This window comes from Oncorhynchus gorbuscha, linkage group LG23 (genome assembly GCF_021184085.1).
Source record: "Oncorhynchus gorbuscha isolate QuinsamMale2020 ecotype Even-year linkage group LG23, OgorEven_v1.0, whole genome shotgun sequence".
Lineage (NCBI taxonomy): Eukaryota > Metazoa > Chordata > Actinopteri > Salmoniformes > Salmonidae > Oncorhynchus > Oncorhynchus gorbuscha.
In genome coordinates, this window is record NC_060195.1 from 66,085,842 (window position 1) to 66,109,643 (window position 23,802).

The window sequence follows — 23,802 nt, forward strand, 5'->3', positions numbered from 1 at the left end:
TCAGTAATTGTTATTTATGGTAAGAACAAAATACAAATTGTTAATATAAAATTGATTCTGTTCATCTATTATAGTATAAAAAGTGAATGCAGCTCTGGCATACTTTTATTCCATACAAGTATTTACGACTTCGCAACTGGTAATTACCACCTTCCCACTTGCATATGAACGCATCTTAAGTAACAAGGAAACAAAGTTACATTTTCAAAATGGAATTTGAAACCTTTTAACGACAGAGAAGAAGCTGTCCACAAGCTGTTAACAGGTTTAAAGCACTACGTCGCATTCTACTTCTACCTCGACAACAATCCTCTTCGCTGACTTGGGGACTTTTATTTTCGTCATAGCCTTCACTTTTAATTACCTTTGTAGCTTGATTGACAGAAAGTATTTAATATTTCATGCAAATAAATGTTATATTATATTATCCTCTCGATCACTTGAAATTATATTCGCCCTGCGAATGTTTACAATTTACAGTAGTAGAATACATCAGTTGCTTTGCGTAGCCTACTGTATGTACTCTGTAGAACTTTTTATATTCTCAAAGGAACGCCCAGTTAGGGAACCCTTGAAACTGACGACGAGGGGAAAACGATAGGGAGTGTCGTTCAAGTGCAAGCGCTGTCGGGACAACCGCTTTAGTTCAATAGGAGTCCAGTTTAAAGGGAAGAATAATGAGAATACGTGTTTTGCAATTGTATCAATAGTTTATTACACACTACTTCATAAAAACATTTTAAACCATTTCCACATTATAAACACTGCAAATTAAAACATTTACAAATATTCAACCATCCAAATTCATACAAAAAGAAATACTGTATGTATGATGAAAAGTAATACATAAGAGTCTCTGTATACCAAAAATGACTTTCTGTATATTTTTTCTTCATGGCACCTATGTCCATTTTGTACAGGAGGCCTAATGGTTGACAAAAGTGCCCCAAAATTGTATGATATGAATAGTTCAATAAATTAACAGAACACATACTGCAAGTAGTAAGACAACACATTTACATGATAAAGTTTGTAAATTGACCCATTTTAGGCAAAATTGACTCACTAACAGACTGCTGGTCAAGCTAAGAGCAACCTGTCCAATCAACAGAACATACTGTAGAATGCTAGTCCAGCCATTGGCGCAGTGATGACGTTGATGAGGTGTGACAAATCCAATAGAAGACTACAGAATCTACATAATCAAAGTCTGACCGTTTTCATCAATGAAGTTGCACTATTATTCAACTTGAGCATCAACCACAGGACATCAGGTTGCTCCACTGACTACTAAGATACTCTACTATATTCACAGGTTTGTTATCTGTGTCTATGAACAGTATAATCACAAAGGTGAGCAACATTTTTTCACTGTTTTCATTGTATTTAGAAAATCACCCAAAAGAAGAAAAACAAGCACACATGCAAATAAATTAACATGAAAAAGGTCAACAGGTCACATACAATTTCATGAACAAAAACGTTTTTATTTTTGGTTTTGCATTTTTGAAATGTGTAAATAAATGCAACATAAATTAGCAGCATAAATGATGGTACATTCCCATAATCACCACCAAATATCAGGATGCAGAAATAAGGCTGTGCTCTAAAATCAAACTGACAAATATGTGTGTTCCAGGTTAATTGTATTGAATTCATTTTCCAAACCAAATGTCCTGTTTTATATATTTAAAAGTTCTACACACATTGCGATAGCAAGCTCGGAGTAGTACTAGCAGACAGTAGACCTGAAGCAGAAACAAATCGTGCCAGGTCCAAAAACAAACGATAACTCAATATTTTGAAACCGTGGTATCCAACAACCCAACAACTGGATTCAAATCTCAGTTGATGAACTGTCCAAGATTCATTCTGTTAGGTCTCAGTAGAATGAGACTCCATGCAGTCTGTGGGCTGGTGCAATGCTCATGGCTCTAATCCCCACTCCCATAACTTACTCAGGCACCGCCCCACTCTGTGGGGGATGAGGACTCAGAGTCCTCCCTCTATCATGGAGCCCACTGTTGTGCACCACACATCCCCCATACCTCCACCCTCTGGTGGCTAGTTAACACTGACATAAGTCATATGCCTTCACTTAGGTAGGTTTGGTGTGGTCGATGTGGTTGAAGAAGCTGAGCTGGAGTAGGAGCGTAGGAGGACCCTGTGTTTGGTGGCGACCTCGGTGCGACGTCGATGGTGCTCCCCCAGGAACTCCTTCAGCTTGGTGGTGGTGAAGGTGAGCGTCTGTCTCCTCAGCTTCATCAGGTACGAGTCCTGCAGCCATGCATGGGTGAAACAGTCCTTGGTGCTCGGACGGGCCCTGCGTTGCAATAAAACACATTGTCCAATCAGGGATCAGAACACAGGAGTCCTGTACTGATCTAGGATCATGACCCCATTTTTTTTGTGCCCCGTTTTCGTGGTTTCCAATTGGTAGTTAGTCTTGTCTCATCGCTGTAACTCCCGTACGGACTCGGGAGAGGCAAAGGTCGAGAACCATGTGTCCTCTAAAACACAACCCAGCCAAGCCGTACGGCTTCTTGACACAATGCCGGCTTAATCCGGAAGCCAGCCGCACCAATGTGTCGGAGTAAACACTGTACACCTGGCAACCGTGTCAGCATGCATTGCCTGCCCCGCCACAGGAGTCACTAGAGCGTGATGGGACAAGAACATCCCTACCGGCCAAACCCTCCCCTAACCCGGGCGACACTGGCCGAATTGTACGCCACCCCATGGATCTCCGGGTTGCGGCCGGCTGCAACAGATCCTGGACTCGAACCAGGATATCTAGTGGAAGTGGCCTTAGACCACTGCTCCACTCGGGAGGCCATGACCCCACTTTCCATGTAATCTTATTCATTATGATCGAAAATTCAAAAATGACCCTGGATCATCACTCCACTCCTGGTTTGTTAAATAAGATAATGATGTAGCTACTCTTTGAAGCGCTCACCAGGCATAGCTACTCAGCATCTTCTTGAGGAACATCGAGGCACTTTGGGACACGTTGGGGTAGAGCTTGGTCGGGTCAAACTTGGCAATCTGGATTTTGGTCTCAGTCTGCTGTGGGTCTTTGTCCTGAAAGGGCAGCCTACCGCTAAGCCTGAGCAAAAGTATCATAGACAATGAGAGTTCTGAGAGAAAAAAATAAATTGCACAACTTCACAGACTTATGACAATAGTGACTATGAAATGAGTACGTTGTATATTTACATGACGTAGGTTAGAACCCCCAGGCTCCAGATGTCAGCTGGAGGGCCGACCACATCACCTTTCACCATCTCCGGAGCTTTTCACGCCAGCATAGAAGGAGCAGAGAGAGAGAGTTCAGAGGGAAGTAGTGATCAAGGTGATGATAACAGCTTATTACCCAAGATGTACTTGGCGTGTACCAGTTCCAGATTCCAGTGGGAAATTCAATAGTGTTACCAACTCACACATATACTCCAGGGTGCCCAGGCCTCTGCTGTATTGTTTGAGGGAGAGGGGATTGAAGTTCTGCGCGCTGCCAAAGTCTACGATCTTGATGACATTGAGGTTGGTGACCATGACGTTGTCAGGTTTGATGTCTAGATGGAGGACGCGTCTGTTGTGGAGGTACTCCAAACCCTGAAGGAGCTGAACCAGGTAACACACCACGTCATCCTCCGAGTAACGGAACCTTAGCAGGAAAATAGATTTATTCCACGGATATGTTGTTGAGCACAGCTGAGAGCAGTGTGTGTGTGTGTGTGTGTGTGTGTGTGTGTGTGTGTGTGTGTGTGTGTGTGTGTGTGTGTGTGTGTGTGTGTGTGTGTGTGTGTGTGTGTGTGTGTGTGTGTGTGTGTGTGTGTGTGTGAGCCTCATGCTCCACACACCTGTCTATAAGGCTGTGGAGCAGCTCCTTGCCAATGCACTGCTCAGCCACCAGTACCAGGTAACGTGGGGTGACGTAGGCCTCGTGGAGGGTCATGACCTTGTCGTTGTGGAGAGACTTGAGGATCTCATACTCCTGCAGGATGGACTTCTTAGTCTCCTGGTCGTACGGAACGATCTTAGCCATGAAGACGTGTCCTGTGGCGTTCTCTCGACACTCCCGGACCACACCGAACCGCCCTCTGGCCAGACAGAGACAATACGGTAGTTTAGTCACTAAATAAAGTGTGGTTAAACACGAAGCCAGTTTCCCTGACTGAAATTAACCATATAAGTAGTAGTAGTAGTAATAGCAATACTGTGTAGTGTAATAGTGTACTGCTGTAGAAATATTGACCGCATCTCTAACATCTCAGTCACCTGGCTTTCTCATCCAGGAAGGTGTAGGGCTTCTGTGGGACTCCCTGTCGTAGAGCTGTCTCACCCGGCTTGAGTGTGGTGCGGTCCCTGGGGGTCCCTCGAACAGGGGTGCCCCGCCCCTCCCCTATTGGGCTCAGACTGCTGACCTGGAGCACTTGGGGGGAGAAGGAGGGGGCCGGGAGGGGGCTGGGGGCCATACGGGCAGTGGCGGCACAGGTGGAGGTAGGAACGGATGCCATGACGGGCTTGGTGGGGGTGGAAGGAGGTGTAACGAGAGGGAGAGGGGGAGAGATGGGCGGGGTTTGGGTCATGGGTGGGACCACGTTGACAGGACTCTGGGGTTTGGGGAGGACGAAGGGAGGAGGTTTGACTACAGGCGGGGAGGGGAGAGTTGGAGGGGCGACCGTCAGGGGTTCAGTTGGAGGGGTTGTGATGGCAGGGCTGGCGGGGGCCGAAGGTGTAGAGGGAGAGAGAGCTGCGGTGTGAGCAGGGAAGGTTAGAGAGTTCTGTGTAAGGGAGGGTGAAGAGGGAGAGACAGTGGACACCGTTTTACCAGGAGGTTGCATTACTGCTGGTTTGACCTTTGGGATAACAGTCACTAAGGTGGTAGCTGCTGGGGCAGGGTGGGAGGGAGGTGAGGAGATTGTCTTCACAATGGCCACTGCTGGAGAGGACACGCCTACTGCAAAGCAAACACATCTCTCTTCAATATCACATTATCATAACCAGTCTGTGAAACAAATATGCAACAATACAGAAAAAACGGCAGAACTTTCTTTACCGCCTCTTTTGACCCAATTTAACACAATTTACAGAATTTGAACCCCCTGTCCAAAAGGTGTGTTTCAGCACCTGTTGAGTCCAGGCTGACTTTGTCCGATGTGTTGCTGTAGGGTCCCTGTCCTGCCTTGTTGACGCAGGCCACTCTGAACCTAAAGGCGCCCCCTGGTGGCAGGTCTGTGACATTGTAGTAACAGTCAGCCACTCCAGTCGCTATGATCAGCCAGTTGGCATCACCTGAAAGGAGAAAGAAAAGAATGTTTCATTTATATGATTGCCAATTGTGTTATGTTATATCAATATGGTCAAATAGCCAAATTATATGCGTCACTTTGACTTTACACACCAATGTCATTTGTTGCAGTGCTTATAATTCACACAAGGTGGAGATAGTGTTTCATTTTGCTGGTGAAACAGACGAAGGTTATGTTTACAATATCAGCTGTACACTAAGGTGGTGTGGAGCCATAATTATCTGTCATAGTCACAACTCATACAGAGGAATAACAGAATAACATTCACATGGTAATGAGGAGATAGTGGGGCACAATCCAATGAACAAACACAGACAACAGCAATCATCCAAAGCCCAGCCTGGCAGTAACTGTGTGGTAATACAAGGTATGAAGCCATCCAATTCAATCAGTCCTGAAATCATATTAACATTCATGTAATTCCCACTTTGATACAATCCTAACGATGTAGAGGCTCTACAATGATTCACCGTATTATGAGACCATAATGACTTATAAAGCGTGATGAAATAGGGCTCATTAGCAGTCTATGTGGCCAGTTTGTACTGTGACTATTTGCCCAGTGTTTGAGTTATTCACTGCACAGTAGTGTTTAAAGTGACAGCCAAAGTTGTGTCCTACCCAACCGTCAACAAGGATAATACATTTGAGTGAAATGGGCTGTAAAATGAATCAAACATTAATATTTGCTTGAGTTCATGGAGAGGACTAGCCTGGAATCCAAATTGATATTCTCAGTGTCAATCCTGACATCAGTTTGAACTCCAGGCTAGGAGATGAATGTCAACCCACCTTCTGTCTTCCTCTCCAGAGAGTAGCTACAGGGGGGCTTGGTGTCGGCTGGTTTCCATAGCACCAGGGCTGTGTTGTTGTACGTCTGGGGAACCTCCGGGGTGCCTGGCCTTTTGGGGACACCTGGAGGGAGTGACAGAGGGGAGGAGGGAGGGGTGGGGGAGATGAAGGAGGGGTGGGGGAGATGAAGGAGGTGGGGGGGGAGATGAAGGAGGGGGGGGGGAGATGAAGGAGGGGTAGAGGGGAGATGAAGGAGGGGTAGAGGGGAGAAAAAGGAGGGTAGAGGGGAGATGAAGGAGGGTAGAGAGGAGATGAAGGTGGGATGGTGGGGAGGTGAAGGAGGGGTAGAGAGGAGATGAAGGTGGGGTGTAGGGGAGATGAAGGAGGGGTAGAGAGGAGATGAAGGTGGGGTGTAGGGGAGATGAAGGTGGGGTGTAGGGGAGATGAAGGAGGGGTAGAGAGGAGATGAAGGTGGGGTGTAGGGGAGATAAAGGTAGGGTGGAGGGAGGGGAGATGAAGGTGGGGTGTAGGGGAGATGAAGGTGGGATGGAGGGGAGATGGAGGGGTAGAGAGGAGATGAAGGTGGGGTGTAGGGGAGATGAAGGTGGGGTGTAGGGGAGATAAAGGTAGGGTGGAGGGGAGATGAAGGTGGGGTAGAGAGCAGATGAAGGTGGGGTGGAGGGGAGGGGAGATGAAGGAGGGGTAGAGAGGAGATGAAGGTGGGGTGGAGGGGAGGGGAGATGAAGGAGGGGTAGAGAGGAGATGAAGGTGGGGTGTAGGGGAGATAAAGGTGGGGTGGAGGGGTAGAGGGGAGATGAAGGAGGGGTAGAGGGGAGATGAAGGAGGGGTAGAGAGGAGATGAAGGTGGGGTGTAGGGGAGATAAAGGTGGGGTGGAGGGGTAGAGGGGAGATGAAGGAGGGGTAGAGGGGAGATGAAGGAGGGGTAGAGAGGAGATGAAGGTAGGGTGGAGGGGAGTTGAAAGTGGGGTGTAGGGAGGAGATGAAGGTGGGGTGTAGGGGAGATGAAGGTGGGGTGTAGGGCAGATGAAGGTAGGGTGGAGGGGAGATGAAGGAGGGGTAGAGAGGAGATGAAGGTGGGGTGGAGGGGGGAGATGAAGGAGGGGTAGAGAGGAGATGAAGGTGGGGTGGAGGGGAGGGGAGATGAAGGAGGGGGAGAGGAGATGAAGGTGGGGTGTAGGGGAGATAAAGGTGGGGTGGAGGGGAGGGGAGATGAAGGTGGGGTAGAGAGGAGATGAAGGTGGGGTGGAGGGGAGGGGAGATGAAGGAGGGGTAGAGAGGAGATGAAGGTGGGGTGTAGGGGAGATAAAGGTGGGGTGGAGGGGTAGAGGGGAGATGAAGGAGGGGTAGAGGGGAGATGAAGGAGGGGTAGAGAGGAGATGAAGGTGGGGTGTAGGGGAGATGAAGGAGGGGTAGAGAGGAGATGAAGGTGGGGTGTAGGGGAGATAAAGGTGGGGTTTAGGGGAGGGGAGATGAAGGTGGGGTGTAGGGGAGATGAAGGTGGGGTGTAGGGCAGATGAAGGTAGGGTGGAGGGGAGATGAAGGAGGGGTAGAGAGGAGATGAAGGTGGGGTGTAGGGGAGATGAAGGAGGGGTAGAGAGGAGATGAAGGTGGGGTGTAGGGGAGATAAAGGTGGGGTGGAGGGGAGATGAAGGAGGGGTAGAGGGGAGATGAAGGAGGGGTGTAGGGGAGATGAAGGTGGGGTGTAGGGGAGATAAAGGTAGGGTGGAGGGGAGATGAAGGTGGGGTGTAGGGGAGATGAAGGTGGGGTGTAGGGCAGATGAAGGTAGGGTGGAGGGGAGATGAAGGAGGGGTAGAGAGGAGATGAAGGTGGGGTGTAGGGGAGATGAAGGAGGGGTAGAGAGGAGATGAAGGTGGGGTGTAGGGGAGATAAAGGTGGGGTGGAGGGGAGATGAAGGAGGGGTAGAGGGGAGATGAAGGAGGGGTGTAGGGGAGATGAAGGTGGGGTGTAGGGGAGATAAAGGTAGGGTGGAGGGGAGATGAAGGTGGGGTGGAGGGGAGATGAAGGAGGGGTAGAGAGGAGATGAAGGTGGGGTGTAGGGGAGATGAAGGAGGGGTAGAGAGGAGATGAAGGTGGGGTGTAGGGGAGATGAAGGTGGGGTGTAGGGGAGATAAAGGTAGGGTGGAGGGGAGATGAAGGAGGGGTGGAGGGGAGATGAAGGAGGGGTAGAGAGGAGATGAAGGTGGGGTGTAGGGGAGATGAAGGAGGGGTAGAGGGGTGATGAAGGTGGGGTGTAGGGGAGATAAAGGTAGGGTGGAGGGGAGATGAAGGTGGGTGGAGGGGAGGGGAGATGAAGGAGGGGTAGAGGGGAGATGAAGGAGGGGTAGAGGGGAGATGAAGGAGGGGTGGAGGGGAGGGGAGATGAAGGAGGGGTAGAGGGGAGATGAAGGAGGGGTGTAGGGGAGATGAAGGTGTGGTGGAGGGGAGGGGAGGGGAGATGAAGGAGGGGTAGAGGGGAGATGAAGGAGGGGTGGAGGGGAGGGGAGATGAAGGAGGGGTAGAGAGGAGATGAAGGTGGGGTGTAGGGGAGATAAAGGTAGGGTGGAGGGAGGGGAGATGAAGGTGGGGTGTAGGGGAGATGAAGGTGGGATGGAGGGGAGATGAAGGAGGGGTAGAGAGGAGATGAAGGTGGGGTGTAGGGGAGATGAAGGTGGGGTGTAGGGGAGATGAAGGAGGGGTAGAGAGGAGATGAAGGTGGGGTGTAGGGGAGATAAAGGTAGGGTGGAGGGGAGATGAAGTTGGGATAGAGGGGAGATGAAAGTGGGGTGTAGGGGAGATAAAGGTAGGGTGGAGGGGAGATGAAGGTGGGGTAGAGAGGAGATGAAGGTGGGGTGGAGGGGAGGGGAGATGAAGGAGGGGTAGAGAGGAGATGAAGGTGGGGTGGAGGGGAGGGGAGATGAAGGAGGGGTAGAGAGGAGATGAAGGTGGGGTGTAGGGGAGATAAAGGTGGGGTGGAGGGGAGGGGAGATGAAGGTGGGGTGGAGGGGAGAGGAGATGAAGGTGGGGTGGAGGGGAGGGGAGATGAAGGAGGGGTAGAGAGGAGATGAAGGTGGGGTGTAGGGGAGATAAAGGTAGGGTGGAGGGGAGATGAAGGTGGGGTGGAGGGGAGGGGAGATGAAGGAGGGTAGAGAGGAGATGAAGGTGGGGTGTAGGGGAGATGAAGGTGGGGTGTAGGGGAGATGAAGTTGGGATAGAGGGGAGATGAAAGTGGGGTGTAGGGGAGATGAAGGAGGGGTAGAGAGGAGATGAATAGGGGAGATAAAGGTGGGGTGGAGGGGAGATGAAGGAGGGGTAGAGGGGAGATGAAGGAGGGGTAGAGAGGAGATGAAGGTGGGGTGGAGGGGAGGGGAGATGAAGGAGGGGTAGAGAGGAGATGAAGGTGGGGTGGAGGGGAGGGGAGATGAAGGAGGGGTAGAGAGGAGATGAAGGTGGGGTGTAGGGGAGATAAAGGTGGGGTGGAGGGGAGGGGAGATGAAGGTGGGGTAGAGAGGAGATGAAGGTGGGGTGGAGGGGAGGGGAGATGAAGGAGGGGTAGAGAGGAGATGAAGGTGGGGTGTAGGGGAGATAAAGGTGGGGTGGAGGGGTAGAGGGGAGATGAAGGAGGGGTAGAGGGGAGATGAAGGAGGGGTAGAGAGGAGATGAAGGTGGGGTGTAGGGGAGATAAAGGTGGGGTGGAGGGGTAGAGGGGAGATGAAGGAGGGGTAGAGGGGAGATGAAGGAGGGGTAGAGAGGAGATGAAGGTAGGGTGGAGGGGAGTTGAAAGTGGGGTGTAGGGGAGGGGAGATGAAGGTGGGGTGTAGGGGAGATGAAGGTGGGGTGTAGGGCAGATGAAGGTAGGGTGGAGGGGAGATGAAGGAGGGGTAGAGAGGAGATGAAGGTGGGGTGTAGGGGAGATGAAGGAGGGGTAGAGAGGAGATGAAGGTGGGGTGTAGGGGAGATAAAGGTGGGGTGGAGGGGAGATGAAGGAGGGGTAGAGGGGAGATGAAGGAGGGGTGTAGGGGAGATGAAGGTGGGGTGTAGGGGAGATAAAGGTAGGGTGGAGGGGAGATGAAGGTGGGGTGGAGGGGAGATGAAGGAGGGGTAGAGAGGAGATGAAGGTGGGGTGTAGGGGAGATGAAGGAGGGGTAGAGAGGAGATGAAGGTGGGGTGTAGGGGAGATGAAGGTGGGGTGTAGGGGAGATGAAGGTGGGGTGTAGGGGAGATGAAGGAGGGGTGGAGGGGAGATGAAGGAGGGGTAGAGAGGAGATGAAGGTGGGGTGTAGGGGAGATGAAGGTGGGGTGTAGGGGAGATGAAGGAGGGGTAGAGGGAGATGAAGGTGGGGTGTAGGGGAGATAAAGGTAGGGTGGAGGGAGATGAAGGTGGGGTGGGGGGAGGGAGATGAAGGAGGGGTAGAGGGGAGATGAAGGAGGGGTAGAGGGGAGATGAAGGAGGGGTGGAGGGGAGGGGAGATGAAGGAGGGGTAGAGGGGAGATGAAGGAGGGGTGTAGGGGAGATGAAGGTGTGGTGGAGGGGAGGGGAGGGGAGATGAAGGAGGGGTAGAGGGGAGATGAAGGAGGGGTGGAGGGGAGGGGAGATGAAGGAGGGGTAGAGAGGAGATGAAGGTGGGGTGTAGGGGAGATAAAGGTAGGGTGGAGGGAGGGGAGATGAAGGTGGGGTGTAGGGGAGATGAAGGTGGGATGGAGGGAGATGAAGGAGGGTAGAGAGGAGATGAAGGTGGGGTGTAGGGGAGATGAAGGTGGGTGTAGGGGAGATGAAGGAGGGGTAGAGAGGAGATGAAGGTGGGGTGTAGGGGAGATAAAGGTAGGGTGGAGGGGAGATGAAGTTGGGATAGAGGGGAGATGAAAGTGGGGTGTAGGGGAGATAAAGGTAGGGTGGAGGGGAGATGAAGGTGGGGTAGAGAGGAGATGAAGGTGGGGTGGGGGAGGGGAGATGAAGGAGGGGTAGAGAGGAGATGAAGGTGGGGTGGAGGGGAGGGGAGATGAAAGGGGTAGAGAGGAGATGAAGGTGGGGTGTAGGGGAGATAAAGGTGGGGTGGAGGGGAGGGGAGATGAAGGTGGGGTAGAGAGGAGATGAAGGTGGGGTGGAGGGGAGGGAGATGAAGGAGGGGTAGAGAGGAGATGAAGGTGGGGTGTAGGGGAGATAAAGGTAGGGTGGAGGGGAGATGAAGGTGGGGTGGAGGGGATGGGAGATGAAGGAGGGGTAGAGAGGAGATGAAGGTGGGTGTAGGGGGAGATGAAGGTGGGGTGTAGGGGAGATGAAGTTGGGATAGAGGGGAGATGAAAGTGGGGTGTAGGGGAGATGAAGGAGGGGTAGAGAGGAGATGAAGGTGGGGTGTAGGGGAGATAAAGGTGGGGTGGAGGGGAGATGAAGGAGGGGTAGAGAGGGGAGATGAAGGAGGGGTAGAGAGGAGATGAAGGTGGGGTGTAGGGGAGATAAAGGTAGGGTGGAGGGGAGATGAAAGTGGGGTGTAGGAGAGGAGATGAAGGTGGGGTAGAGGGGAGATGAAGGTGGGGTGTAGGGGAGATGAAGGTAGGGTGGAGGGGGGAGATGAAGGAGGGGTAGAGGGGAGATGAAGAAGGGGTAGAGAGGAGATGGAGGTGGGGTGTAGGGGAGGGGAGATGAAGGAGGGGTAGAGGGGAGATGAAGGTGGGGTGTAGGGGAGATAAAGGTAGGTGGAGGGGGATGAAAGTGGGGTGGAGGGAGGGGAGATGAAAGGAGGGGTAGAGGGGAGATGGAGGAGCGGTAGAGGGAGATGAAGGAGGGGTGGTGGGAGGGGAGATGAAGGAGGGGTAGAGGGGAGATGAAGGTGGGGTGTAGGGGGGAGATGAAGGTGGGGTGGAGGGAGATGAAGGAGCGGTAGAGGGGAGATGAAGGTGGGGTGTAGGGGAGATGAAGGTAGGGTGGAGGGGAGATGAAGGAGGGGTAGAGGGGAGATGAAGAAGGGGTAGAGAGGAGATGGAGGTGGGGTGTAGGGGAGGGGAGATGAAGGAGGGGTAGAGGGGAGATGAAGGTGGGGTGTAGGGGAGATAAAGGTAGGGTGGAGGGGAGATGAAAGTGGGGTGGAGGGGAGGGAGATGAAAGAGGGGTAGAGGGGAGATGGAGGAGCGGTAGAGGGGAGATGAAGGAGGGGTGGAGGGGAGGGGAGATGAAGGAGGGTAGAGGGGAGATGAAGGAGGGGTGTAGGGGAGATGAAGGTGGGGTGGAGGGGAGATGAAGGAGCGGTAGAGGGGAGATGAAGGAGGGGTAGAGGGGAGATGAAGGAGGGGGTGGAGGGAGATGAAGGAGGGGTGTAGGGGAGATGAAGGTGGGGTGTAGGGGAGATGAAGGAGGGGTAGAGAGGAGATGAAGGTGGGGTGTAGGGGAGATAAAGGTAGGGTGGAGGGGAGATGAAGGAGGGGTAGAGGGGAGATGAAGTTGGGATAGAGGGAGATGAAAGTGGGGTGTAGGGGAGGGAGATGAAGGTGGGGTGTAGGGGAGATGAAGGTGGGGTGTAGGGGAGATGAAGGAGGGGTAGAGGGGAGATGAAGTTAGGGTAGATGGGAGATGAAAGTGGGGTGTAGGGGAGATGAAGGTTGGGTGGAGGGAGGGGAAATGAAGGTGGGGTGTAGGGGAGATGAAGGTGGGGTGTAGGGGAGATGAAGGTTGGGTAGAGAGGAGATGAAGGTGGGGTGTAGGGGAGATAACGGTAGGGTGGAGGGAGATGAAGGTGGGGTGTAGGGGAGATGAAGGAGGGGTAGAGAGGAGATGAAGGTGGGGTGTAGGGGAGATAAAGGTAGGGTGTAGGGGAGATGAAGGAGGGGTAGAGAGGAGATGAAGGTGGGGTGTAGGGGAGATAAAGGTAGGGTGGAGGGGAGATGAAGGTGGGGTGTAGGGGAGATGAAGGTGGGGTGGAGGGGAGATGGAGGGGTAGAGGGGAGATGAAGGAGGGGTAGAGGGGAGATAAAGGTAGGGTGGAGGGGAAATGAAAGTGGGGTGGAGGGGAGATGAAGGGTTAGGAGCAATAGGAAGTTAGAGGGAGATGTTGGGTATGGTGGAGGGGAGATGAAGGGTTAGGAGCAATAGGAAGTTAGAGGGAGATGTTGGGTATGGTGGAGGGGAGATGAAGGGTTAGGAGCAATAGGAAGTTAGAGGGAAATGTTGGGTATGGTGGAGGGAGATGAAGGGTTAGGAGCAATAGGAAGTTAGAGGGAGATGTTGGGTATGGTGGAGGGAGATGAAGGGTTAGGAGCAATAGGAAGTTAGAGGGAGATGTTGGGTATGGTGGAGGGGAGATGAAGGGTTAGGAGCAATAGGAAGTTAGAGGGAGATGTTGGGTATGGTGGAGGGGAGATGAAGGGTTAGGAGCAATAGGAAGTTAGAGGGAGATGTTGGGTATGGTGGAGGGAGATGAAGGGTTAGGAGCAATAGGAAGTTAGAGGGAGATGTTGGGTATGGTGGAGGGGAGATGAAGGGTTAGGAGCAATAGGAAGTTAGAGGGAGATGTTGGGTATGGTGGAGGGGAGATGAAGGGTTAGGAGCAATAGGAAGTTAGAGGGAGATGTTGGGTATGGTGGAGGGGAGATGAAGGGTTAGGAGCAATAGGAAGTTAGAGGGAGATGTTGGGTATGGTGGAGGGGAGATGAAGGGTTAGGAGCAATAGGAAGTTAGAGGGAGATGTTGGGTATGGTGGAGGGGAGATGAAGGAGGGGTAGAGGGGAGATGAAGGGTTAGGAGCAATAGGAAGTTAGAGGGAGATGTTGGGTAGGGTGGAGGGGAAAGTTTGAGTTGTCACATATTTTGATGGGTTAGGGTGTCACAGATGGGGAGGTTTGGGGATGGGGAGAGTTTGGATGGGGTGGGGTGTCACAGAGTGGAAGGATGGAGATATCCAATTAAAAGAGGAGAAACCACAGAGGACAGAGAGATGGGTTTGAGCATTTTTTTTACGCAAACCATACACAGCACTAATAGGTTTTCACCCCGATATGATGATGCATTTTAATGAAGGCTGCCCACCACAGAGACTGATCGAGCCAAGGCCTCAGACCTCAGACAAGATGAGCCGTCTGGGGAATCTCTCACCCAACAGATTGATGACAAATGGAGACAGATAGCATCAGCAGACAGGATTAGTAATGCAGACGCCCAAACAGTGTTCCCAGAGCAATTCAATTTGAAGCTGTGAAAATCGAACTGAAATGTAGCGCATTGAGTCTGACACCTGGAGAGAGAGAGAGAGGCCATCAAGTGTCTGGAGTCACCTAGTTCTGTCGCTTTGCTGATTTTTATTGTTATTTATAGCCTGCTGTCTGGACAAGAAACAACAGATGCCAAATCATAATTTGATCATCCTGTTGTTGCAGGAACTAAAAAAAAAATGTCTAAAGTTTGTAATTTCCACATTAAAATGTCAGACTTTATTTGCCTTAAAAAAAATTATCAACCCCTACAAAGAAATAATATTAATTATAATCCACATAATAATTCACATTTCTTGTTGCTGCAGGATTCTTTTCTTGCTGTGAAAAACTGGGTCAAATTAAGATCCGGAATCTGTAGTAGCTAGATGGACTGTCTGAGTGACAGTTGATTATTTGATTCTAACACATTGGATTCCAACCTGGGAGCACATCTTTCTTTTTGTAATAAGCAGCCCTCTCCTCTTGGAATGATTAGAAAGAGGTTGTAAATTCAAGGCAAAAAGCCATTCGTTTAATCAGCCGTAAACTACATTAATATTTATGCCCATGTCATTAATATGCATTGCATTCACACTGGAACAGAAATCCTATTACCTAAACCTTTCAAGGTTCAACACATCGTAAAGATTAATAATACATGTTTTTGCTTAGAATGAAGGGCAAATACCCCTTTCTGGATTCAGTGTAAATGTCATGTTTACACTAAAGGTTTTGGATGCAATTCAATTCCAACAGATTTTACAGGTCCAGGATATTAGAATATCACATGAAGATAACGGTTTAAAATTGTTTTTATTTTCCTGTTTCTCCACAAATCTAAACGACGGGATTATTGTTGATAATAACATTTTCTTGTATAACATGTTACTCACAGGCCAGGGACAGTGTGCAGGAGCTGGTGACGCTGGCTAAGGGGTTACTGGCCACACACTCATAGAGCCCTGCGTCCCTCCTGCTGGTCTTCATGATCGTAACGAGCTGCCTGCCGTCTGGACAGGAGATCAGACTCATCCTGTCGTCCATCTCCAGTGGTCTCTTATCTGTGGACAAGTAAACCCATCAACAATAACAATTACAGTGGCATCCTGTAAAGTAATGTGTCATTTTACAGTCCTATTTCAAAAGGTGTTTATCTAGGATTCGATGAGAAACTTGATGGAAATAATGAGCAATCTCTAACATCAACACAAGTTTAGGAAGTCGCAGGGCACACAGGGCACCATGTAAGTATGAGCTATGATGGGTTATGACAATATATCATCCCTTCACAGGCAACGACCAACATTTCAGCAGCAGCTCCTACGGTAAAGCTTTATTAGACAGCGCTGTTGCAAAGAGTGTTGTCTGTCAGCTCTATGAGTTCTTACCTTTAGTCCAGCTGATTTGTGGGTGGGGGCTGCCAGCCGGGAGGCAGCTAAGAGTGACAGGGTCACCCTCCAATAAGACGTGGTCCCTCAGCTTGATGTGGAACACAGGAGGGAAGTCTGGGAAAAACAAGGGTGTGGCTTAATAATATTATTGAACACTGAGAATGAATTTAGAATGTAAAAGCAGTGTGCAGCTTTCATTGCCAAACTCCAACTCTGTTTGCACATTCAACATGAAGGCAACTGGTTGCTGAATTTAGCAGACAGTACTAGAGGAAGTGCGGGAGTACTGCAGGCTGCCTGATGACCCCTCATCTTTGGCTGAGGGGAGGTCAGTCTGAGAGGGGGTCTTATCCTTCCTGCTCCTGCCCAGACCCCACCTGTCCCACCGCGACCGCCTGTCAGTCTCTGGAGCTGTGGAGGACACGACATAATGGCAAACAGTTGAGACAGAGGAACCTGAGGAGGTGAGCTAATATCTCCAGGATCTATGCTGCAATAGTTTATGTGCCTGAGGGCTAGTGTCAGTCTGTCCTTTCTGGTGGAATTCTCCTATCTTATCTGGTGCCCTTTGATTTTAGGTGTGCTCTCTCTAATTCCCCCATCTCTCTCACTCTCTCTCTATCTCTCCCCTCCCGTAGGACCTGAGACCTAGGACCATGCCTCAGAACTACCTGGCCTGATGACTCCTGGCTGTCCCTGTTCCCCAGTCCACCTGGTTGTGCTGCTGATCCAGGACCTGCTATTTTTACCCTCTCTCCCACCACCTGCTGTCTCGACCTCTGAATGATTGGCTATGAAAAGCCAACTGACATTTACTCCTGAGGTACTGAATTGTTGCACCCTCTATAACCACTGTGATTATTATTTGAGCCTGCTGGTGATCTTTGAACGTTTGAACATGTTGAAGAATGATCTGGCCATTATAGCCATGTACTCTTACACTTTTAGAAAAAAAAATTGCTATCTAGAACCTAAAAGGGTTCTTCGGCTGTCCCCAACGGAGAAGCCTTTTGAAGAACACTTTTTGGTTCCAGGTAGAACCCTTTCCCGAGAGGGTTTTACATGAAACCCAAAAGAGTTCTAATTGGAACCAAAAAGGGTTCTTCAAAGTCTTCTCCTATGGGGTCAGCTGAAGAACCCTTTTTGCTTCCAGTTAGAACCCTTTCCCGAGAGGTTTTTACATGAAACCCAAAAGAGTTCTAATTGGAACCAAAAAGGGTTCTCCAAAGGCTTCTCCAAAGGCTTCTCCTATGGGGACAGCTGAAGAAACCTTTAGGAATCCTTTTTTCTGAGATTGTATAATCTACACCCGGCACAGCCAGAAGAGGACTGATGTAAAAAGGGCTTCATAAATACATTCGATTGATATTTGATGGAAATTGTCAATGCCATCTTAGCCAGCATAATATATCAAGATACATATTACTTACTGAGCGACTTTTGACTTTTTGACTTTTCGGAATGAAGGCTTGAAGCAGACCCAATGGATTCCTTGGACACTTTGGATTCTTTGTTTGTCTGTTTGGCTATCTGATTCTCTGGGATCCCCATCTCTTTGAGACCTCTTCCCTCGGACTGGGAATGTCGATGACGGGAAAACAGTGGAGTTTTCTTTCCCTCTGGCTTCTCTTCCTCCATCTCTTTTCTATCCTCTGACTGGCTTCGGACTTTCCCAGAAATTCCTGCCACCTTGTTCTCAAACTTCTTCCTCATCGCCAAGACGGGGGAATCACTGACCTTCTTAAAATCCTTTTCTTCTGCATCTTTCCGACTTTTCTCTTCCTCCACGCGCCGCTTGGCCTCTTTCTCCTCCTTCCTTTCCTCTGACTTGCTCCTCAAACTGGCTGAGATACCCGCTACTTTGTTCTCGAACTTCCGCCGCATGGCGAAGACAGACGACTCCTCCATCTTTTTGCGTTCTCTCACCGCCTGCTCTCTCCGAGCCTCAATATTGTCCAGCTCTGTCGTGTCCAGACTCTTACTGCGGCCTATGGCCCAGGACACCCTGCGCTTACTGGACGCAGGCTCAGTCTCCTTTGACTTCTCCTCCTTTTTATCTATGGACGGGGTCCTCTTGGTGCGCATGGAAAACCGTCCAATGATGGCCAGGGACCCTGTGTCTCTCTCCACCTCCCTCAAGTCCTGGACGGACTTGGACTTCTCCTGCAATCCTTGGGGCACCATCTCAAGCGGAGCCCCCAGACGCCCCGGCCGGTATACCTCCTCACCCTCGCCTGTCTTACGGGGAAGGGTCGGGGACTTCTCTTCTGATTTGGTCCTGGTAAGTCTCCGGAGCCCACGGGTAAGGGATGACTCACGCTTCTTGAACCTGGATTCAAAGACTTCCTCCGAGTCTATGTCCTTGATATCTGTTCTGAGTGGCGTGGTAGGTTGGCGTGGGGTGGTGGGGCGGTCTGGGACCATAGACGAGCTAGTCGAGATGGTTGGGCTTGTTGGGCGTTCGGTGGCCACCTTGGCGAAGACGGCAGGGTGTTCAGGAAATGTGAGGCTAGGTGTAGATTGAGATCTCCGGCTGCTGTCAGGTTTTCCAGATGGTACTACAATAGTTTGCATCACGTTGGCATACGCAGACGTTTTTCCTGTAAGCGTAACCCCTGGAGAATCACAACCTTTTGCTTTCACCTCTTCTTTATTTAACTTTCTTTCATCTTCCTCAGTATCCTCCTCCTCTATGACAATCACAGGAGCTAACACAGTAGGAGACCTGCCCTGGGAAATCTCCCTCTTCGACTCGTGTCTATCAACCCTCTCCTGTGCTTTGGTCCTTCTCTCCATCTCTTCATCTCTTTCAGAAGTTTCCTCAGACTTGCTCTTCTTCTTCTCCTCTTGTTTTTTCTCTTCCCTCACTCCTTGGTCCTCTTTGACTGGGGTGGGCTGTATGGAGGTGGAGGGCACATGAGAGTAAGGTCTGGAATCCAGCCTGGTCTGCTCCGTAATTGCTGATATGGAAGTGGCCTCCTGGAGGTCTTTCCCCTGTGCGTTCCTCTCAATGCTCTGGGTCCTTTCAGCACTGTCTCTCCTCTCAGTGCTCTGGCTAGATGTGCTAGTGGGGATCTCTAAGGGGGCTCCAAACTGCCGGTGTAGGGGCATCGGCTCCGAGTCTCCCTGACTGAAAGAGGAACTCTTCTGGAACATTTTGATTTTGGTTGTGTCCTCCACTGCACATTCGGTAGAGGCTGCTCTGGCCAGCGACCGCTCTGGCGCCCCCACCCTGGATCTCCTCAAGTGTCGGTCCAGGGATGAGGTTCGCCTCTCGTCGTCCATTCCTAGGGTCTCCAGCAGGGGACCTCGCAGGCCGCTTTTGCTGTTGCCTCCCCTCAGTAGCCTCTGTCTCATCAGCTCCAGTTTGAGGGCATAGTCCTCCTGGCTCATCTTAGCCGCCCCAGGACTGGGGCTCCGATTTGGTAGCTCCATGGAAACTGCCTTTTTAAGGCTTTTTTCACCGTTGTCTTCTTTTCCCTCCTCCACAGCTCCCTCCTCTGGCTCAATGTGGAGAAGCAGGGCCGAGTCAGCTGAACTGCCCCTCCTCATCGTCGATCTCCGGGACTTCGTCTGAGTGTCATCCTCCTCCACACTCGAGCCCTTCTTCAGGGGGACTCTCTTCGTTCTCACTGCAGTCTTCTCCTCTTCCGAAGACCCACCATCTTCCTCGGTTGTTACCCTTTTTCTCGTTCCTCTGCTTCCTCCTAATTCCTTGGCCTCCTTTTTGGACACCACCTCCTCTATGGGCTGTTCCCTGTGCCGGGTTAACCACGCCCCTTCCACTGTCCCATTGTCCCTGGAAGGCGGTCCTGTGACGTCCTCGTCACCTGGTATCTCGTTGAGGGAGACCCTGGAGCCGGAGAAGACCATGGATAGAGGCATGGGGATGAAGGGGAGTTCGTCCACATCTTCGTCTGAGTCAGAGGATGAGGAGGGTGGGGGCGATCCCTCTTTGAGGTGACGGGCCACAGCGATGGAGATGTGGTTGGACGAGTCGTTGAGAAGCTCAGGGATGGAGCGCATCACCATCTTGGATTTGTAGCTGATGAGGGAACGCTGGGTAGAGATAGGGAAAAAAGGAACGTGTTAAAGGAGTAATTTGGAAGGTACTTAGAGGGATTCATTGAAGTGTACTACTATGTACTACGTACAGAAATAATGAATGCCTTACCTGCCAACGTCTTCGAGATAAGACCTGTTTTAGGATCGCTGTGTTGATGCTCTTGTCTTTTATTGAAATCTTGAACCAGGGGTGGCGAAGGCTCTCTGTAGCGTTAGGCCTCCTGAGAGTAAAACATCACACGGTGACAAATAAAACACTAAGTCCCAAACACTTCTTTTCTGGTCTTATTTTCTGGTCTTATTTTGTGTTGAAATGGTTTGTATTCCTAATATAAGGGAATTCCTTACAATCAATTTATACCAAGGCATTATCATCAATAACACTCACAGTCTGTCAGCCACCAGCAGTTTGATGACGAATCCCTTGGCCTCTCTACAGAGGTCAGCAAACATACTCTCCTCAAAAGCCACATTTTGGTTCCTGATGTTGAGGACGGTGCATCTGTCGTTCTCCCCAGCAAAAGGAGACACACCAGTCAGACTAGAAGGGAAATATGTTATGTTAATAGTCTTTACTGAGACTGTTTCCTTGCTGTCAAATCCATTTTAAGTGGGCCAATTGAAGCCTGTGGCAATATGCAAACAATATGCAGGTGATATGCATTGGTGTTTTGCTTACTGAGGTTATAGAGTGTGGCAAAAAATTACATTTCAAGATTGACAGAAATGTAATGCAAAAGGTGTATTGAATTCTAAGAATATCTCGACCAGACACATTTATCATGTACTTAGTCCAACCAGAACCTTAACCACTCACCATAGGTAAGTGATAACCCCAATAGGCCTGTGAACAGAGAGGGAGAGAAATGACTTTCAGAGGGTAAGATGAAGGAGAGAGGGAGAGAGCGATAAAATCATGATTAATCAGGAAATAGATTAAAGGAGTCTCCAGCCCCCTCCCCCGACCAGGTGCTCACCAGATGTCTGTTGCCTTGGAGACCGGCGTTTGGTTAACGATCTCCGGAGCAACAAATTCCGGAGTGCCGTATTTGCAGTAGTGGGCTTCATTGGTCCCCAGCTTGACGGCATTGCCAAAGTCACAGATGCGGATCTTGTCACTGTGTCGGCCTGCCATCAGGATGTTCTCAGGCTGGGTGGGTTGGATGAAAACAGGGAATTATTATGAACATAAGATAGGTTTCCGTGCAATTGGCTACAGATTTTCATGCTAATATTATGAAATACAAATAAAATGTACATTAGAGACTCTGTTATTTGATCTATGTAAAACTATGACTTGATTTGTGTAATATTATTCATTTCAGTGTACATACATTGGTATCTGAGTAGTATGTATTCTTGGGTTTGAAATATTCTTTCCTTGTTATATTAAGTAAGTTGATAATTGCAGAAGTATCTGTTATACAGTGCCTTCGGAAAGTATTCAGACCCCTTGACTTTTTACACATCTGTTACGTTACGGCCTTATTCTAAAATGGATTCAATTTAAAAAACTAAGCAATCTACACACAATACTCCATAATGACAAAGCAAAAAAAGTATTTTAGAATTTGTAAAAATCAGAAATACCTTATTTACATAATTATTCAAACGCTTTGCTATGAGACTCGAAATTGAGCTCAGGTCCATCCTGTTTCCATTGATCATTCTTGAGATGTTTCTACAACTTGATTAGAGTCAAACTGTGGTAAATTCAATTGAATGGACATGATTTGGAAAGGAACACCTCTGTCTATATAGGGTCCCACAGTTGAAAGTGCATGTCAGAGCAAAAAACCAAGCCATGAGGTCGAAGAAATTTGTCTGTAGAGCTTCGACACAGGATTGTGTCGAGCCACAGATCTTGGGAAGGGTACCAAAAAAATGTCTGCAGCATCGAAGGTCCCCAAGAACACAGTGGCCTCCACCTTAAATGGAAGAAGTTTGGAACAACCAAGACTCTTCCTAGAGCTGGCCGCCCGGTCAAACTGAGCAATAGGGGGAGAAGGGCCTTGGTCACGGAGGTGACAAAGAACCCAATGGTCACTCTGACAGAGCACTAGAGTTCCTCTATGGAGATGGGAAAACCTTTCAGAAGGACAACCAACTCTGCAGCACTCCACTAATCCGGCCTTTATGGTAGAGTGGCCAGACGGAAACCACTCCTCAGTAAAAGGCACATGACAGCCCGCTTGAAGTTTGCCAAAGGCACCTAAAGACTCTCAGGCCATGAGAAACAGATTTTCTGGTCGGATGAAACCAAGATTGAACTGTTTGGCCTGAATGCCAAGCGTCACATCTGGAGGAACCTGGCACCATCCCTACGGTGAAGCATGGGTGGTGGCAGCAACATGCTGTGGGGATGTTTTTCAGTGGCATTTACTGGGAGACAAGTCAGAATCGAGGCAAAGATGAACGGAGCAAAGTACAGAGAGATCCTTGATGAAAACCTGCTCCAGAGCGCTCACAACCTCAGACTGGGGAAAAGGTTCACCTTCCAACAGGATAGCGACCCTAAGCACACAGCCAAGAAAACACAGGAGTGGCTATAGGATACGTCTCTGAATATCTTTGAGTTGCCCACCAGAGACCGGACTTGAACCGATCAAACATCTCTGGAGAGACCTGCAAGTAGCTGTGCATCAACCCTCCCCATCCAACCTGACAGACCTTGAGGGGATCTGCAGAAAGGACTGGGAGAAACTCCCCAAATACAGGTGTGCCAAGTTTGTATCTTGTAGCTTCATACCCAAGAAGACTCAAGGCTGTAATCACTGCCAAGGTTTTTAATATTTAATACATTTTCAAAAATGTCTAGAAACCTGTTTTTGCCTCATCATTATGGGGTATTGTATGTAGATTGATGAGGGGCAATTTAAAAAAAAAAACTTTTTAGAATAAAGCTGTAATATAACAAAATGTGGAAAATGTTGAGGGGTCTGAGTACTTTCCGAATGCACTGTATAATAGCTTGTGATTAAAGTACTGTATTTGTCCCTTGCACAGTGGGAATCTGATGTACCTTGATGTCAAGATGAGCAATGTCTTTCTGGTGAAGGTAGCTGACCCCTTCAAGCACCTGCTGAATACTGGACCGGATCTGCAGCACAGAATATCTCCTTTAACACATTTGACATTCTATATTCTATATTCTACATTCTATATTTTACATATTCTACACTGAACAAAAATATAAACACAACATGTAAAGTGTTGGTCCCATCTTTCATGAGCTGAAATAAAACAAATCTTCCGTACTCACAAAAAGCATATTTCTCTCAAATGTTGTGCACATATGTGTTTACATCCCTGTTAGTGAGCATTTCTCCTTTGCCAAGATAATCCATCCACCTGACAGGTGTGGCATATCAAGAAGCTGATTAAACAGCATGATCATTACACAGGTGCCACTTGTACTGCAGACAATAAAAGGCCACTCTAAAATGTGCAGTTTTGTCATACAATGCCACAGATGTCTCATGTTTTGAGGGAGCGTGCAATTGGCATGCTGACTGCAGGAATGTCCAACAGAGCTTTTGACAGAGAATTGAATGTTAATTTCTCTACCAAAAAGTTGCCTCCAACGTCGTTTTAGAGAATTTGGCAGTACATCCAACCGGCCTCACAACCGCAGACCAAGTGTAACCACGCTAGCTCAGGACCTCCACATCTGGCTTCTTCACCTGGGGATTGTCTGAGACCAGCCACCTGGACAGCTGATGAAACTGAGGAGTATTTCTGTCTGTAATAAAGCCCTTTAGTGGGGGGGAAACTATATCTGTTTGACTGGTCCAGGATCCCCAGTGGGTGTGCCTGGCTCCCAAGTGAGTGGGCCTATGAAATCCATAGATTAGGGCCTAATTTATTTATTTTGATTAACTGATTTCCTTATATGAACTGTAACTCAGTAAAATTGTTGAAATTGTCACATATTGCGTTCAAATTTTTGTTCAGTATATATTCTATATTATACATTCTATAATCTACAGTCTACATTCTATATTCTACATTCTACTTTCTGTTTTCTACATTCTTGTAC

The 23,802-nt window shown here is 49.3% G+C and overlaps 1 protein-coding gene and 1 long non-coding RNA gene across 3 annotated transcripts in view; one reads left to right on the top strand and one right to left on the bottom strand.

Annotated features, from left to right (window-relative positions):
- Positions 1 to 698: 698 nt before the first annotated feature.
- The window catches only part of LOC124011151 (striated muscle preferentially expressed protein kinase-like), a 41,403-nt gene continuing 18,299 nt past the window's right edge, over positions 699 to 23,802 (bottom strand). For both annotated transcript variants that reach the window (XM_046324225.1, XM_046324223.1), the window contains exons 19-35: positions 22,786 to 22,863; positions 20,741 to 20,913; positions 20,581 to 20,607; positions 20,152 to 20,304; positions 19,873 to 19,984; positions 17,129 to 19,757; positions 15,966 to 16,109; positions 15,696 to 15,812; positions 15,201 to 15,368; positions 6,108 to 6,230; positions 5,134 to 5,298; positions 4,282 to 4,963; positions 3,864 to 4,103; positions 3,444 to 3,667; positions 3,220 to 3,295; positions 2,960 to 3,109; positions 699 to 2,323 (exon numbers count right to left, since the gene is read on the bottom strand). In XM_046324225.1, the coding sequence (XP_046180181.1) occupies positions 2,095 to 2,323; positions 2,960 to 3,109; positions 3,220 to 3,295; positions 3,444 to 3,667; positions 3,864 to 4,103; positions 4,282 to 4,963; positions 5,134 to 5,298; positions 6,108 to 6,230; positions 15,201 to 15,368; positions 15,696 to 15,812; positions 15,966 to 16,109; positions 17,129 to 19,757; positions 19,873 to 19,984; positions 20,152 to 20,304; positions 20,581 to 20,607; positions 20,741 to 20,913; positions 22,786 to 22,863 (5,490 nt within the window). In that variant the 3' untranslated portion in view covers positions 699 to 2,094. The remainder of the gene's footprint in view (positions 2,324 to 2,959; positions 3,110 to 3,219; positions 3,296 to 3,443; positions 3,668 to 3,863; positions 4,104 to 4,281; positions 4,964 to 5,133; positions 5,299 to 6,107; positions 6,231 to 15,200; positions 15,369 to 15,695; positions 15,813 to 15,965; positions 16,110 to 17,128; positions 19,758 to 19,872; positions 19,985 to 20,151; positions 20,305 to 20,580; positions 20,608 to 20,740; positions 20,914 to 22,785; positions 22,864 to 23,802) is intronic.
- Positions 13,544 to 22,990, top strand: LOC124011156. Its single transcript, XR_006834553.1, has 3 exons — positions 13,544 to 16,162; positions 16,337 to 16,521; positions 22,770 to 22,990. It is a non-coding gene; the product is annotated as an uncharacterized LOC124011156 (long non-coding RNA).